Source organism: Anser cygnoides, chromosome 29, assembly GCF_040182565.1.
Source record: "Anser cygnoides isolate HZ-2024a breed goose chromosome 29, Taihu_goose_T2T_genome, whole genome shotgun sequence".
Lineage (NCBI taxonomy): Eukaryota > Metazoa > Chordata > Aves > Anseriformes > Anatidae > Anser > Anser cygnoides.
The window spans coordinates 2,605,120-2,620,256 of record NC_089901.1 but is presented as its reverse complement, the minus strand read 5'-3'; the positions used below and the strand labels follow the sequence as shown (position 1 = coordinate 2,620,256).

The 15,137-nt window shown below is 62.9% G+C and overlaps 1 protein-coding gene across 4 annotated transcripts in view; it reads left to right on the top strand.

Annotated features, from left to right (window-relative positions):
• The window catches only part of SPTBN4 (spectrin beta, non-erythrocytic 4), a 32,027-nt gene that overhangs the window by 10,478 nt on the left and 6,412 nt on the right, over positions 1 to 15,137 (top strand). For 3 of the 4 annotated variants that reach the window (XM_066984746.1, XM_066984747.1, XM_066984748.1), the window contains exons 15-26: positions 43 to 180; positions 745 to 1,501; positions 2,075 to 2,277; positions 2,498 to 2,588; positions 5,852 to 5,992; positions 9,420 to 9,680; positions 11,801 to 12,025; positions 12,546 to 12,635; positions 12,741 to 13,019; positions 13,126 to 13,256; positions 13,446 to 13,650; positions 14,290 to 14,915. In XM_066984746.1, coding sequence (XP_066840847.1) covers positions 43 to 180; positions 745 to 1,501; positions 2,075 to 2,277; positions 2,498 to 2,588; positions 5,852 to 5,992; positions 9,420 to 9,680; positions 11,801 to 12,025; positions 12,546 to 12,635; positions 12,741 to 13,019; positions 13,126 to 13,256; positions 13,446 to 13,650; positions 14,290 to 14,915 — 3,147 coding nt within the window. Of the gene's footprint in view, positions 1 to 42; positions 181 to 744; positions 1,502 to 2,074; positions 2,278 to 2,497; positions 2,589 to 5,528; positions 5,741 to 5,851; positions 5,993 to 9,419; positions 9,681 to 11,800; positions 12,026 to 12,545; positions 12,636 to 12,740; positions 13,020 to 13,125; positions 13,257 to 13,445; positions 13,651 to 14,289; positions 14,916 to 15,137 lie in introns of those variants that run through there. The other variant, XM_066984749.1, reaches the window with a different exon arrangement.

Sequence of the window (15,137 nt, the reverse complement as noted above, 5' to 3'; positions counted from 1 at the left end):
TGTCCCTCAGGGACGCTGATGTCCCCATCCTGCTCGGGGCAGGTTTGAGAGCCTGGACCAGGAGATGAACAGCGTGATGGGCCGCATCCTGGACGTCAACCAGGTGGTGCAGCAGCTGGTGGAAGGAGGCCACCCCAGCTCGGAGGAGGTCCGCGCCTGCCAGGACCACCTCAACAGCAGGTATCAGCGTGGGGAGGGGGCAGCTCGGTGGTGCACGGGGCCAAGCCCACCACAAGGGTTGGTGATGGCCAAGGGTAGATTGATTGTTTGGAGAAGACCCCAATGGTCAAGTCCAACCATCAACCAGTGCTCCCAGCTTGTTGAGATGTCCCCATGGGGTCCAGCTCTTCAATGCAATGCACCAAGTCCATCCCAGTGGTTGGTGATGCCCAATGATGGATTGATTTTGGTTGGAGAAGACCCCAATGGTCAAGCCCAACCATCAACCGGTGCTCCCAGCTTGGTGGGACATCCCCATGGTGTCCAACTCTCCAACGCAACGCACCAAGCTCACCACAAGGGTTGGCCATGCCCAGTGATAAATTCATTTTGGTTGGAGACCTTCTAGATTATCAGGTCCAACCACCAACCAGTGCTCCCAGCCTGGTGGGATGTCCCCATGGGATCGTGCCCTCCAACGCAACATGCCAAGCCCACCGCAAGGGTTGGCCATGCCGAGGCCGGACCTCCTCGTAGAGGCAGAGCCTCCGCAGGGCTCCATCCCCTGCTTGTCCCCATCCCCAGGTGGAACCGGGTGGTGGAGCTGGTGGAGCACAAGAAGGGACAGCTCAGCTCGGTGCTGAAGATCCAGAACTACCTGCTGGAGTGCGCCGAGATGAAGGCGCAGGTGCGGGAGAAGCGCAAAGCCATCGAGGCCACGCAGTCGGGCGGCGGCGACCTGGACGGCGTGCTGGCCTTGCAGCGGCGCCTCTCCACCATGGAGGCCGCGCTGGTGGTGCTGGAGCCCAGGCTGGTGGAGCTGCAGCGTGAGGGTGAAGCCTTGGCTGCGGACCACCCGGGCCGGGCCATGGAGGTCCTGCTGCCCTTCGAGGAGATCAGCGAGGAGTGGGAGGCCCTGAAGCGGGCGCTGCAGGGCTGCGAGGACTCGCTCAGCGTCGCCGGGCGCTTGCAGCAGTTCATCCAAGACCTGGACAACTTCTTGGGGTGGTTGGTGAAGACCCAAGCGGCGGTGGCCAACGAGGAGGTGCCGGGCAGCTTGGCTGAGGCGGAGAGGCTGCTGAACCAACACGCGGCCCTCAAGGAGGAGATCAATGGCTACGAGGAGGACTACACCAAGATCCAGGCGGCCAGCGACCTCCTGGCGCTGGAGGAGGCCGAGGTCCCCTACCTCTCGCTCCAGCAGTGGCTGCAGAAGCTGGACGCGGGCTGGGGGAAGCTTCTGCAGAGCTGGGAGGCTCGCCGGGAGGTGCTGGTGCAGGCGCACGTCTTCCACCTCTTCCTCCGTGACGTCAAGCAGTGCGAGGCCAGCCTGTACAACCAGGTTGGCCTTGCCTCCTCGGGGACGTCGCAGCCCCGAAGTGGGGGAGAGGATGGGAGGGGAAGGGCTTGGTGGCCTCCATGGGGAAGGCTGGGAGAAGGACTTGGTGGCCTCCATGGGAAAGGCTGGGAGGAGATGGAGAAGGTGGGCTTGGTGGCCTCCATGGGGAGGATGGAGAGTGGAGAAGTCTGGAAGGAGAAGAGCTTGGTGGCCTCCACAGGGAGGAAGGAGACTGGGGAAGGCTGAGAGGAGAAGAGCTTGGTGGCCTTCATGGGGAAGGCTGGAAGAAGGGCTTGGTGGCCTCCGTTGGGAGGATGGAGACTGGGGAAGTCTGGAAGGAGAAAGGCATGGTGGCCTGCATGGGGAAGGCTGGGAGGAGAAGGGCTTGGTGGCCTCCATGAGGAAGGCCAGGAGGAGATGGACTTGGTGGCCTCCATTGGAAACACCGTGAGGAGATGGACTTGGTGGCCTCCATGGCCTCCATGGGGAAGGCTGGGAGGAAATGGGCTTGGTGGCCTCCACGGGGAGGCTGGAGCGGCCCCGCAGGTGGCACCAGGCCGTCTCCTACCCCCCCAGGAGTCCACGCTGGCCCACGCCGAGCTCCCCGACACGGTGGAGGCCGTGGCCAACGCCATCAAGAAGCACCGGGACTTCGCCACCTCCATGGAGCTCGGCCTCCACAAGGTCCAGCTGGCCCTCCAGGCCGGCGAGAGCCTCCAGCGCCAGGGCAACCTCTACAGCGCCCGCGTGGCGGAGGCCATGGACTCCCTCCGCACCAAGTAGGCGCCCCCCCTTGGTGACAACGACCCCCCCGCCCCCCGCATTGATGGGTGCATCCCGGGGGGGCCTCCACCCCCCCGTGCCTCAGTTTCCCTTTGGGTCACAGCGGCGTTTTGGGGGAATGACGGAAGTGTGGGGGAGGTTGTGGTTGAGGGGGGGGGGTCCGGAGGTTTAAAGGAGGGGTGGGGGGGTTGATGCGAGCCCCCCCGGCCCCCCCAGGAGCCACCGCAACGCCGAGCTGGCGCAGGAGTGGATGCAGCGCCTGCAGGACCACCTGGAGCTGCAGCAGTTCCTGCAGGACTGCCACGAGGTAGGGGCCGAGACCCCCCCCCCAAAAAAAAATAAATCCACGCTGGGGGGGGGACCAAAAATAAATTCTCACTGGGGGGGGGGGTCCCCACCGGCTGCTTGAGGGGGCACAGGGGGACCAGGATGTGTCCCCCTCCCCATGCCATGGGGCTGGTGGCCCTGCGGGGGGGGGGGGGGCTGCTGGTTATGGGGGGGGTGCTATTTTGGGGGGGGGCTGTGTGATATTTTAGGGGGCTGGATCCTAATTTGGGGGGATGTATCTCATTTTAGGGGGCTGAATGCTATTTTGGGGGTGCTACATCCTATTTTGGGGTCTATGTCTTATTTTGGGGGTCTCAGTGCTGTTTTTGGGGGGGGTTACATGTTATTTTGGGGGTGCTGCATCCTATTCTGGGGGGGCTGCATCCTCTTTTGGGGCTCTATATCCTATTTTGGGATGCTGTATCCAATTTGGGGGGCCACATCCTATTTTTGGGGGCTGCATCCTAATCTTAGTGGGCTGCATCCTATTTTTGGGGTACTGTATCCTATTTTGGGGAGGCACATCCTATTTCTGTGATGCTGCGTCCTATTTTTTGGGTGCTGCATCTTATTTTCGGGGTGCTACATCCTATTTTTGGTGGTCTGTATCCTATTTTTGGGGTGCTGCGTCCTAATTTTGGGGCGCTGCATCCTAATTTTGGTGGGCTATGTCCTCTTTTTGGTTTTCTGCATCCTGTTTTTTGGGCGCTGCATCTTATTTTGGAGTGCTGCATCTTGCTTTTGGGGTGCTGCATCCTAATTTTGGTGGGCTGTTCTATTTTTGGGGTGCTGCATCCTAATTTTGGGGGGACCGAATCATATTTTTGGGTTTGGGTCATTCATTGTCTTTTTGGAAGACTGCATCCTATGTTGGGGGGCCACATCCTATTCTTGGGGTGCTTCATCCTAATTTTGGTGGGCTGCATCTTATTTTTGGGTGCTGCATCCTATTTTGGGGTGCTGCATCCTCTTTTTGGGGTGCTGCATTCTTTTTTTGGAAGACTGCATCCTATTTTGGGGTGTTGCATCCTCTTTTTGGGGTTCTGCATTCTCTTTTTGGAAGACTGCATCCTATTTTGGGGGGCCACATCCTATTTTTGGGGTGCTTCATCCTAATTTTGGTGGGCTGCATCCTATTTTTGGGGTGCTGCATCCTATTTTTTGAGCGCTGCATCTTTTTTGACTGCTGCATCTTGTTTTTGGGGTGCTGCATCCTATTTTGGGGGGGACCGAATCCTATTTTCGGGTGCTGCATCCTCTTTTTGGAAGACTGTATCCTATGTTGGGGGGCCACATCCTATTTTTGGGGTGTTTCATCCTAATTTTGGTGGGCTGCATCCTATTTTTGGGTGCTGCATCCTATTTTTGGGGTGCTGCATCCTACTTTTGGGTTGCTGCATCCTATTTTTGGGGTGCTGCATCCTACTTTTTGGGGTGCTGCATCCTATTTTTGGGTGCTGCATCCTACTTTTTGGGGTGCTGCATCCTATTTTTGGGGTGCTGCATCCTACCTTTGGGGTGCTGCATCCTATTTTTTGAGCGCTGCATCTCATTTTCTGACTGCTGCATCTTGTTTTTGGGGTGCTTCATCCTAATTTTGGTGGGCTGCATCTTATTTTTGGGTGCTGCATCCTATTTTTGGGGTGCTGCATCCTATTTTTGGGTGCTGCATCCTACTTTTTGGGGTGCTGCATCCTATTTTTGGGTGCTGCATCCTACTTTTTGGGGTGCTGCATCCTATTTTTGGGGTGCTGCATCCCACCTTTGGGGTGCTGCATCCTATTTTTTGGGCGCTGCATCTCATTTTCTGGCTGCTGCGCCTTGTTTTTGGGGTGCTGCATCCTAACTTTGGTGGGCTGTCCTGTTTCTGGGGTGCTGCATCCTATTTTGGGGGGGGGACCGAATCCTATTTTCGGGTGCTGCATCCTCTTTTTGGAAGACTGCATCCTATGTTGGGGGGCCACATCCTATTTTTGGGGTGCTTCATCCTATTTTTGGGGTGCTTCATCCTAATTTTGGTGGGCTGCATCTTATTTTTGGGTGCTGCATCCTATTTTTGTGATGCTGCATCCTACTTTTTGGGGTGCTGCATCCTACTTTTGGGGTGTTGCATCCTATTTTTGGGGTGCTGCATCCTATTTTTGGGGTGCTTCATCCTAATTTTGGTGGGCTGCATCTTATTTTTGGGTGCTGCATCCTATTTTTGTGATGCTGCATCCTACTTTTTGGGGTGCTGCATCCTACTTTTGGGGTGTTGCATCCTATTTTTGGGGTGCTGCATCCTATTTTTGGGGTGCTTCATCCTATTTTTGGGGTGCTTCATCCTAATTTTGGTGGGCTGCATCTTATTTTTGGGTGCTGCATCCTATTTTTGTGATGCTGCATCCTACTTTTTGGGGTGCTGCATCCTACTTTTGGGGTGTTGCATCCTATTTTTGGGGTGCTGCATCCTATTTTTGGGGTGCTTCATCCTAATTTTGGTGGGCTGCATCTTATTTTTGGGTGCTGCATCTTATTTTTGGGTGCTGCATCCTATTTTTGGGATGCTGCATCCTACTTTTGGGGTGTTGCATCCTATTTTTGGGGTGCTGCATCCTATTTTTGGGGTGCTTCATCCTAATTTTGGTGGGCTGCATCCTATTTTTGGGTGCTGCATCCTATTTTTGGGATGCTGCATCCTACTTTTGGGGTGTTGCATCCTATTTTTGGGGTGCTGCATCCTATTTTTGGGGTGCTGCATCCCACCTTTGGGGTGCTGCATCCTATTTTTTGGGCGCTGCATCTCATTTTCTGACTGCTGCGCCTTGTTTTTGGGGTGCTGCATCCTAACTTTGGTGGGCCGTCCTGTTTCCGGGGTGCTGCATCCTATTTTGGGGGGGGGACCGAATCCTATTTTCGGGTGCTCCATCCTCTTTCTGCGACGCCGTGTCCCCCCCCATTCCCAGCTCGCCTTACCCTATTTGCGGGATGCCCTACCCTATTTTCGGGGTGCCCTACCTCCCCAGCGGGGGGGCTCCCACCCTTTTTTGTGCCCCCCACTCTCTCCCTGGGGGGGGGGGGCAGGAGGCTGGCCGAGGCGCTCCGCCCGGCTGCTGCAGGGCTCTGCGGCATCGCGCCCATGCAACCGCGCAGGTACCCACGTTTCGGGTGGGGGCCTCTTAGGGCCAGAAGGAAACCGAAAGGTGGGGGGGTCTCCGATTTCGGGGGACCCTCGGCGACCCCCCCACCCTGTGCTCTCCGCAGCTGGACGGTTGGGTCGGGGAGAAGGTGGCGATGGCGCAGGATCCGGCCCCGGAGCAGCGACCCCACAAGCGTTGGCTCCAGCACCAGGCGTTTATGGCCGAGCTGGCGCAGAACCGGGAGTGGCTGCAGCGCATCGAGGAGGTAAAAAAAAAAAATGGGGGGGGGGGTCCCAAGGGGGGGGGGGGGGGGGGTGGGCTTCCCCCCCCCCCCCCCCCCACACACACACGCTTCCCCGGAGCTTGCGCCGCCGCAGCTGCATCCTCGTGAAGGGGCGGGGGGCTTCGGGCGCTCGTAGGGCCCCCCCTCGGTGCGGCCCCTGCTTGGTGCGAGCCCCCCCCCCCATGGAGCCCCCCCCCGCATTGAGCCCCCCCCCCCCCCCCCCATTTCATCCCCCTCGTTGAGCCCCCCCCCCCCCCATTGCAACCCCCCATTGCACAACCCCCCATTGCACAACCCCCCCATTGCCTCCCCCCATTGCCTCCCCCTTTGAGCCCCCCCCATTTCACCCCCCCCATTTCATCCCCCCCCACTGCACCCCCCCCATGACCCCCCTGTATTTCACCCCCCCATTGCGCCCCCCCATTTCACCCCCCCATTTCATCCCCCCCCATGACACCCCCTGTATTTCACCCCCCCCATTGCGCCCCCCCATTTCACCCCCCCATTTCATCCCCCCCCATGACCCCCCTGTATTTCACCCCCCCACCCCCCCATTTCACCCCCCCATTTCCCCCCCCATGACACCCCCTGTATTTTACCCCCCCCATTGCGCCCCCCCATTTCACCCCCCCATTTCATCCCCCCCCATGACACCCCCTGTATTTCCCCCCCCATTGCGCCCCCCCGTTTCACCCCCCCGTTACACCCCCCCGTATTTCACCCCCCCCGCACCCCCCGTTTTGCCCCCCCATCCTCCCCCCCTCGCATCCTCCCCTCATTGCACGCCCCCCCCCCCCGCATCCCCCCCCCTCCCCGCAGCGTTTCCCATCACTGCGTCCTTCAGCAGCTGCCCCCCCCCCCGCCGTTGCAGGCCCCACTTCGTTGCAGCCCCCCCCCAACAAAACCTGCCCCCCCCACTGCCCCATCTTGATCGCCCCCCCCCTTTGCTGCACCCCCTTTTCCTGCGCCCCCCCCCCCCAGCTGCACCCCCCCAAAAATGCATCTCCCCGGGTGCCCCCCCCAAAACCTAAATACCCCCCCCAAAAAATTGTATATACCCCCACTGCCCCCCAAAAAACTGCCCCCCCAGAACTGCATCCCCCCAAAAAATTGCACCCCCCCAAAACCACCCCCCCCAACCTGCTACCCCCAAACTGCCCCCATTATTGCCCCCCTTTATTGCCCCCCCCTTTATTTTACCCCCTTTATTGCCCCCCTTATTGCCCCCCCTTTTTTTACCCCCTTTATTGCCCCCCTTATTCCCCCCCTTTATTTTACCCCCTTTATTGTCCCCCCTTTATTGCCCCCCCTTATTGCCCCCCTTTTATTGTCCCCCCTTTATTGCCCCCCCTTTTATTGCCCCCCTTTTATTGCCCCCCCTTTATTGTCCCCCCTTATTGCCCCCCCATATTGCCCCCCTTTATTGCCCCCCCTTTATTTTACCCCCCTTTATTGCCCCCCTTTTATTGCCCCCCCTTGCTGCCCCCCCTTTATTTTACCCCCTTATTGCCCCCCCTTATTGCCCCCCGCCCTTACTCCCCCCCCCTTGCTGCCCCCCCCAGATGGGGGTCCCCATCCTTGGGGCCCTCCCCATCCGCAGCCAGCCCCCCCCCACATCTCCCCCCGGGCACACGTGTGTGTGCGCGTGCGTGCCCCCCCCCTCCCCGAGCACACGTCCCATGTCCCCCCCCCGCACACGTCCCCCCCCCGCCCCCCCCCCGCCCGCGCTCCCCTCTCGCACGGCTGCACCCGGCCCAAAATCGCTGCAGCCGCCGCAGCCGCTCGTGAGCTGGGGACGTGGGGGGGGGGACATGGGGGGGGGACATTGGGGACACCGGGGGGGGGGGGGGGACAGGGGGACAGCAGGGGGTTGGGGGGGGGTGGGGGGGGGACACGGGGATGCCCCAGGTGGGGTGGTTTCGGGGTTTCGGGACCCCCCCCCCCCCGGCTTGGCAAGGTCCTTGAGCGGTGTGTGTCTGTCCCCGTGTCCCCTTGTCACCATCCCTGTCCCCCCACCCTGTGTCCCCCCAACGCTGTCCCCTTCTCCCCCCCCATATTCTCCTGACCCCCTCCTTGTCCCCCTGTCCCCATCCACGTCCCCCTGTCCCCATCCACGTCCCCCTGTCCCCACGTCCCCCTGTCCCCACGTCCCCCTGTCCCCATCCACGTCCCCCTGTCCCCATCCATGTCCCCACGTCACCCTGTTCCCATCCCCCTGTCCCCATTTCCCCATGTCCCCCCGCCCTGTCCCCACATCCCCACATCTCCCTGTCCCTTATCCATGTCCCCCTGTCCCCCTGTCCCCATCCACATCCCCCTGTCCCCATGTCTCCACCCACGTCCCCACATCCCCATCCATGTCCCCACATCCCCACATCCCCCCAACCCCATGTCCCCATCCACGACCCCCCCATCCTCCTGTCCCCATGTCCCCATATCCCCATGTCCCCCCACCCTGTCCCCATATCCCCATGCCCCCTGTCCCCATCCACGTCCCCATGTCTCCATGTCCCCCTGTCACTTTGTCCCCATCCACACCCCCATATCCCCATGTCTCCATCCACGTCCCCCTGTCCCCACCCATGTCCCCCTCTCCCCATGTCCCCATCCCCATCCCCATGTCCCCATCCACGTCCCCTGTCCCCATCCATGTCCCCCGTCCCCATGTCCACATTTCCCCATCCACACCCCCATATCCCCATGTCCCCATGTCTCCATCCACGACCCCTGTCCCCATGTCCCCATGTCTCCGTCCGCGTCCCCCTGTCCCCACCCATGTCCCCCTGTCCCCATGTCCCCATCCTTGTCCCCCATATCCCCACGTCCCCATGTCTCCATCCACGTCCCCCTGTCCCCATGTCCCTATGTCCCCGTCCCCACGTCCCCATGTCTCCATCCACATCCCCACGTCCCCATCCACATCCCCATATCCCCACGTTCCCCATCCCCACATCCCCACGTCCCCATCTGCGTCCCCCTGTCCCCACCCTGTCCCCATGTCCCCATGTCCCTATGTCCCCATCCCCATGTCCCCATCCCCATCCCCACATCCCCACATCCCCACGTCCCCATCCGCGTCCCCCCTGTCCCCACCCTGTCCCCATGTCCCTATGATGTCCCCATCCCCATCCCCACGTCCCCATCCCCATCCCCATGTCCCCACGTCCCCATCCACGTCCCCCTGTCCCCACCCTGTCCCCATGTCCCCATCCCCATCCCCATGTCCCCATGTCCCCACCCACATCCCCACGTCCCCATCCACATCCCCATATCCCCACGTTCCCCATCCCCACATCCCCACGTCCCCACGTCCCCACGTCCCCATCCCCATGTCCCCTGTCCCCACCCTGTCCCCACCCTGTCCCCACGCCCCCTGTCCCCACCCTGTCCCCCCGTCCCCCCCCCCCAGGAAGGCCAGCAGCTCCTGCAGGCCAAGCCGGCCCTGGCGGGGGCCGTGGCCCCGCAGCTGGCGGCGGTGCGGCAGCGCTGGCAGGAGCTGGAGAGCGCGGCCCAGGCGCGGGGGCAGCGGCTGCGGGCGGCGGGCGCTGCCGAGCGGCTGCAGCGCGGCTACGCCGAGCTCGACCAGCGCCTGGCCCGCCTCGAGGAGCAGCTGCGGGCGGCCGGGGGGGCCCAGCCCGCCGCCATCGGCACCCAGCTCCGGAGGTTGCAGGTGGGGGGGGGGGGGGTTGGGGGATAAGGGGGTGTTCGGGGGGGGGATGGGGGGGTTTGGGGGGGGTTGGGGTCATTGGATTGGGGTTTGGGGGATATTTGGGGCCAAGGGAGGGGGGGTTGGGGGGATTTGGGGTCATTGGATTGGGGTTTGGGGTCATTGGATTGGGGTTTGGGGGATATTTGGGGTCCAAGGAGGGGGGTTTGGGGGGATTTGGGGTCATTGGATTGGGGTTTGGGGTCATTGGATTGGGGTTTGGGGGATATTTGGGGCCAAGGGAGGGGGGGTTGGGGGGATTTGGGGGCATTGGATTGGGGCTTGGGGAGGGTGGGGGGGGTTGGAAGGGGGTTTGGGGTCATTGGATTGGGGTTTGGGGAGGGTGGGGGGGGTTGGAAGGGGGTTTAGGGTCATTGGAGGGGGGTTTGGGGGATATTTGGGGCCAAGGGAGGGGGGTTTGGGGGGATTTGGGGTCATTGGATTGGGGTTTCGGGGATATTTGGGGTCAAGGGAGGGGGTTTGGGGGGATTTGGGGGCATTGGATTGGGGTTTGGGGTCATTGGATTGGGGTTTGGGGGATATTTGGGGTCAAGGGAGGGGGTTTGGGGGGATTTGGGGGCATTGGATTGGGGTTTGGGGAGGGTGGGGGGGTTGGAAGGGGGTTTGGGGTCATTGGAGGGGGGTTTGGGGTCATTGGATTGGGGTTTGGGGGATATTTGGGGCCAAGGGAGGGGGGGTTAGGGGGATTTGGGGGCATTGGATTGGGGTTTGGGGTCATTGGATTGGGGTTTGGGGATATTTGGGGTCAAGGGAGGGGGTTTGGGGGGATTTGGGGTCATTGGATTGGGGCTTGGGGTCATTGGATTGGGGTTTGGGGAGGGTGGGGGGGTTGGAAGGGGGTTTGGGGTCATTGGATTGGGGTTTGGGGGGGATTGGGGGGTTTTGGGGGGGGTTGGGGTCATTGGATTGGGGTTTGGAGAGGTTGTGGTCATTGGATGAGGGTTTGGGGGATACTTGGGGTCAAGAGAGGGGGTTTTGGGGGGATTTGGGGTCATTGGAGGGGGGTTTGGGGGGTGTGGGGGTGTTGGAGGGGGGGTTGGGGTCGTTGGTTGAGGGTTTGGGGGATATTTGGGGTCAAGGGAGGGGGGTTTGGGGTCGTTGGATTGGGGTTTGGGAGGTTTGGGGCGGTTGGAGGGGGGGTTTGGGGAGATTTGGGGTCACTGAAGCGGGGCCTGGGGGGGATTTGGGGGGGTTGCAGGTGGGGTTCAGCACCGGTTGCAATGGGGGCCCAGCACCACGCACACAGGGAGATCAGCACCACTGCAGTGAGCTCAGCACCACTGCGATGAGCTCAGCACCACTGCAACGAGCTCAGCACCATTACACTGAGCTCAGCACCACTGCAGCAGGGTCTCAGCACCACTGCACCGAGCTCAGCACCATTGCAGTGAGCTCAGCACCATTGCAGCAGGGTCTCAGCATCTTTGCAGCGGGCTCTCAGCACCATTCGCAGCATGGTCTCAGCACCACTGCAGAGAGCTTTCAGCCCCATTGCAGTAGGGTCTCAGCACCCCTGCACTGAGCTCAGCACCCTTGCACCAAGCTCAGCACCATTGCACTGAGCTCAGCACCATTGCAGTAGGGTCTCAGCATCTTTGCAGCAGGGTCTCATCACCACTGCACCGAGCTCAGCACCATTGCAGCGAGCTCTCAGCACAATTTGCACTGAGTACTCAGCACCATTTGCAGCAGGGTCTCAGCACCACTGCAGCAGGCTCTCAGCACCATTTACACCAAGCCCTCAGCCCCGTTGCAGCAGGGTCTCAGCACCATTGCAGCGAGCTTTCAGCCACGTTGCAATAGGGTCTCAGCACCCCTGCACCGAGCTCAGCACCTTTGCACCGAGTTCAGCACCCTTGCACTGAGCTCAGCACCCTTGCACCGAGCTCAGCACCCTTGCACCGAGCTCAGCACCCTTGCACCGAGCTCAGCACCCCCCGCAGCCCCCTCCCAGCCCCGCTGCAGCCCAGCCAGGTGCTGAGTCACGGCCGAGGCTGCCCGGAGCTGCCGGTGCCGCGGTGCCGGCACGTCCCCGGTGCCCACGGTCCCGCCGCCGCCCGCAGACGATGGAGACGCAGGTGGAGGAGTGGTGCAAGGAGGTGGGCGAGCTGCAGGCGCAGGCGGCCGCGCTGCCCCCTGAGGCCCCCGGCGCGGAGGCGGTGGGCGAGCGGCAGAGCGCGGTGGGCACCCGCATCGTCCGCCTGATCGAGCCCCTCAAGGAGCGCCGCAGGATCCTGCTGGCCGCCAAGGAGGTGCACCAGGTCAGCCACGAGCTGGAGGACGAGGTGGTGAGTACGGGGTTGGGGGGGGGATTGGGATTGGGATTGGGATTGGGATTGGGGTGGGATTGGGGTGGGGGGGGGATGGGGATGGGATGGGATTGGGGTGGGATTGGTATTGGGGTGGGATTGGGGTGGGGATGGGATTGGGGTGGGATTGGAGTGGGGATGGGGATGGGATTGTGTTGGGGATGGGATTGAGATTGAGATTGGGGTGGGGATGGGATTGGGATGGGGATGGCACTGGAGTGAGGATGGGGTTGGGGTGGGGATGAGGACGGGATTGGGATGGGGGGTGGGATTGGGGTGGGATGGGAATGGGGATGGAATTGGGGTGGGGATGGGATTGGAATTGGGTTGGGAATTGGGATGGGGATGGGGACTGGGATTGGGATGGGGTGGGATGGGATGGGGATGGGGATGGGATGGGATGGGGTGGGATGGGATGGGGATGGGGATGGGATGGGGATGGACCAGGACCGGTACAGGACCAGGACAGGACCCAGTCCCATCCCCTCCCGTCCCCCAGCTCTGGGTCCAGGACCGCCTGCCCCTGGCCACGCAGCAGGACCTGGGCACCAACCTGCAGACCGTGCAGCAGCTCATCAAAAAGAACCAGGTGAGGCCAGCGCCGAGGCCGGGGGGGGGGCCCCAACATCATTTAGGGGGGGTCCACCCCCCTACACCCACCCCCTTTCTTCACCCTCTTCCCCCCCCCGCCCAGAACCTCCGCCGGGAGATCCAGGTGCACCGTCCCCGCGTGGACGAGGTGCTGGAGCGCGCGGCGGCCGTGGCCTCCATCAAGAGCCCCGAGGCCGAGGGGGTGCGGAGGCTGCTGGAGCGCCTGGGGGGGGCCTGGGGGGAGCTGCAGGAGCAGGCGGAGCGGCGGCAGCAGGCGCTGGACGCCGCCTTCCAGCTGGAGCAGTACTACTTCGACGTGGCCGAGGTGGAGTCGTGGCTGGGCGAGCAGGAGCTGCTGCTGATGAGCGAGGAGAAGGGCAAGGTGGCGGCGGAAAACTTGGGGGGCGGGGGGGGGGGGGGCGGGTTTCGGGGTTGGAGACCCCCCCCCCCCCAGTCCCCAGGCTAAATCCGCCGCGTCCGTGCCCAAGGATGAGCAGAGCACCCTGCAGCTGCTGAAGAAGCACCTGCAGACGGAGCAGACGGTGGAGAACTACGAGGAGAGCATCGCCCAGCTCTCGCGCCAGTGCCGAGCCCTGCTGGAGCTGGGGCACCCCCAGAGGTGGGCGCAGGACCCCCCCGCAACCTCGCCCCCCGCCCCCCCACCCCCACCCCCCCAGCAACCGCAACCCCCGCAAAGCCTGAAGCCGGGGGGGGGGGGAGCCGGGTGCTCACCGGGCGCTCTGTGTCCCCCCCCCCCCCAACCTTCCTCCCGCTCCCCCCGTCCCCCCGTCCCCCCGTCCGTGCCCAGCGAGCAGGTGAGCCGGCGGCAGTCGCAGGTTGACCGGCTGTACGTGTCTCTGAAGGAGCTGGTGGAGGAGCGCAAGGGCAAGCTGGAGCAGCAGTATTGGCTCTACCAGCTCGGCCGCGAGGTGGGCGAGCTGGAGCACTGGATCGCCGAGAAGGAGGTGGTGGCCGGCTCGCCCGAGCTGGGGCAGGACTACGAGCACGTCACGGTGAGCGGGGAAGGGCTTGTGGGGAGGGCTGGGGGGTCTTGGGGCCGTCCCCGGTTCGCGGTAGGGGTGCCGGGGGCTGTCCTTGTCCCATGCTGGGGGGCCCGGGAGCGTCCTTGTTCCGTTCTGGAGGTCCCGGCACTGTTCCTGCTCCATCCTGGGGGTCCTGGGGTTGTCTTTGTCCCGTGCTGGGGGTCCTGGATTTATCCCTGCTCTGTGCTGAGGGTCCTGGGGTTGTCCTTGTCCCATGCTGAGGGTCCTGGGGCTGTCCTTGTCCCATCCTGGGAGTCCTGGGGTTCTTCCTGCTCCATCCAGGGGGTCCCGGGGCTGTCCTCATCCCATGCTGTTGGTCCTGGCGCTGTCCCTGCTCCGTGCTGAGGGTCCTGAGGTTGTCCTTGTCCCATCCTGGGAGTCCTGGGGTTGTCATTGTCCCATCCTGGGGGTCCTGGGGCTGTCCTTGTCCCATTCCGGGGGTCCTGGGGTTCTTCCTGCTCCATCCTGGGGCTCCTGGGGCCGTCCTCATCCCACGCCGGTGCTCCTGGCGCCGTCCCTGCTCCACGCACCGCAACCCCAGCCCCACGCCGCGGTCCCGTCCCCCGTCCCCAGCGCCCCCCCTGACCTCCATCCCGTCCCCCCCCCCAGCTGCTGCAGGAGAAGTTCCTGGAGTTCGCCAGCGAGACGGGCAGTGTGGGGCAGGAGCGCATCTCGGCCGTCAACCAGATGGTGGACGAGCTGATCGACTACGGCCACGCCGACGCCGCCACCATCGCCGAGTGGAAGGACGGCGTCAACGAGGCCTGGGCCGACCTCCTGGAGCTGATGGAGACGCGGGCGCAGCTCCTGGCCGCCTCCCACGAGCTCCACAAGTTCTTCAGCGACTGCAAGGAGCTTTTGGGGCAGATCGAGGAGAAACGGCGGCGCCTCCCCGAGCTGGCGGCCAAGGAAGCGCCGCGGGCCTCGGCCGGGGCCTTGCAGCGGGCGCTGGGCGCTTTCGAGCACGACGTGGAGGTGCTGGTGGGCCAAATCCGGCAGCTCCAGGAGGGGGCGGCGCAGCTGAGGACCGTCTACGCCGGGGACAACGCCGAGGCCATCGCCAGCCGGGAGCAGGAGGTGCTGAGCGCCTGGAAGGAGCTGCTGGGCGCCTGCGAGGAGTGCCGGCTGCACGTGGCCAGCGCCGCCGACCGCGTCCGCTTCGCCGGCACCGTGCGCGACCTGGTGTCCTGGATGGACGGCGTGCTCTGCCAGATCGGCGCCGGAGAGAAGCCCAGGTTGGGGGGGGCTCCTCGGCCCCCCGTGGGGACGGGGACACAGGAGAGGGATCAGCCCCAGGAGCCCTGGTCTGGTCTGGCCATGGGGCTGTGCGTTGTCCGCGTCCCAAGGGCCTACGTTGTGTCCCCATCCCAATTTGTCCTCATCCCAATTTGTCCTCATCCCAATTTGTCCCCATGCCAATTTGTCCTCATCCCAATTTGTCCTCATCCCAAGGACCC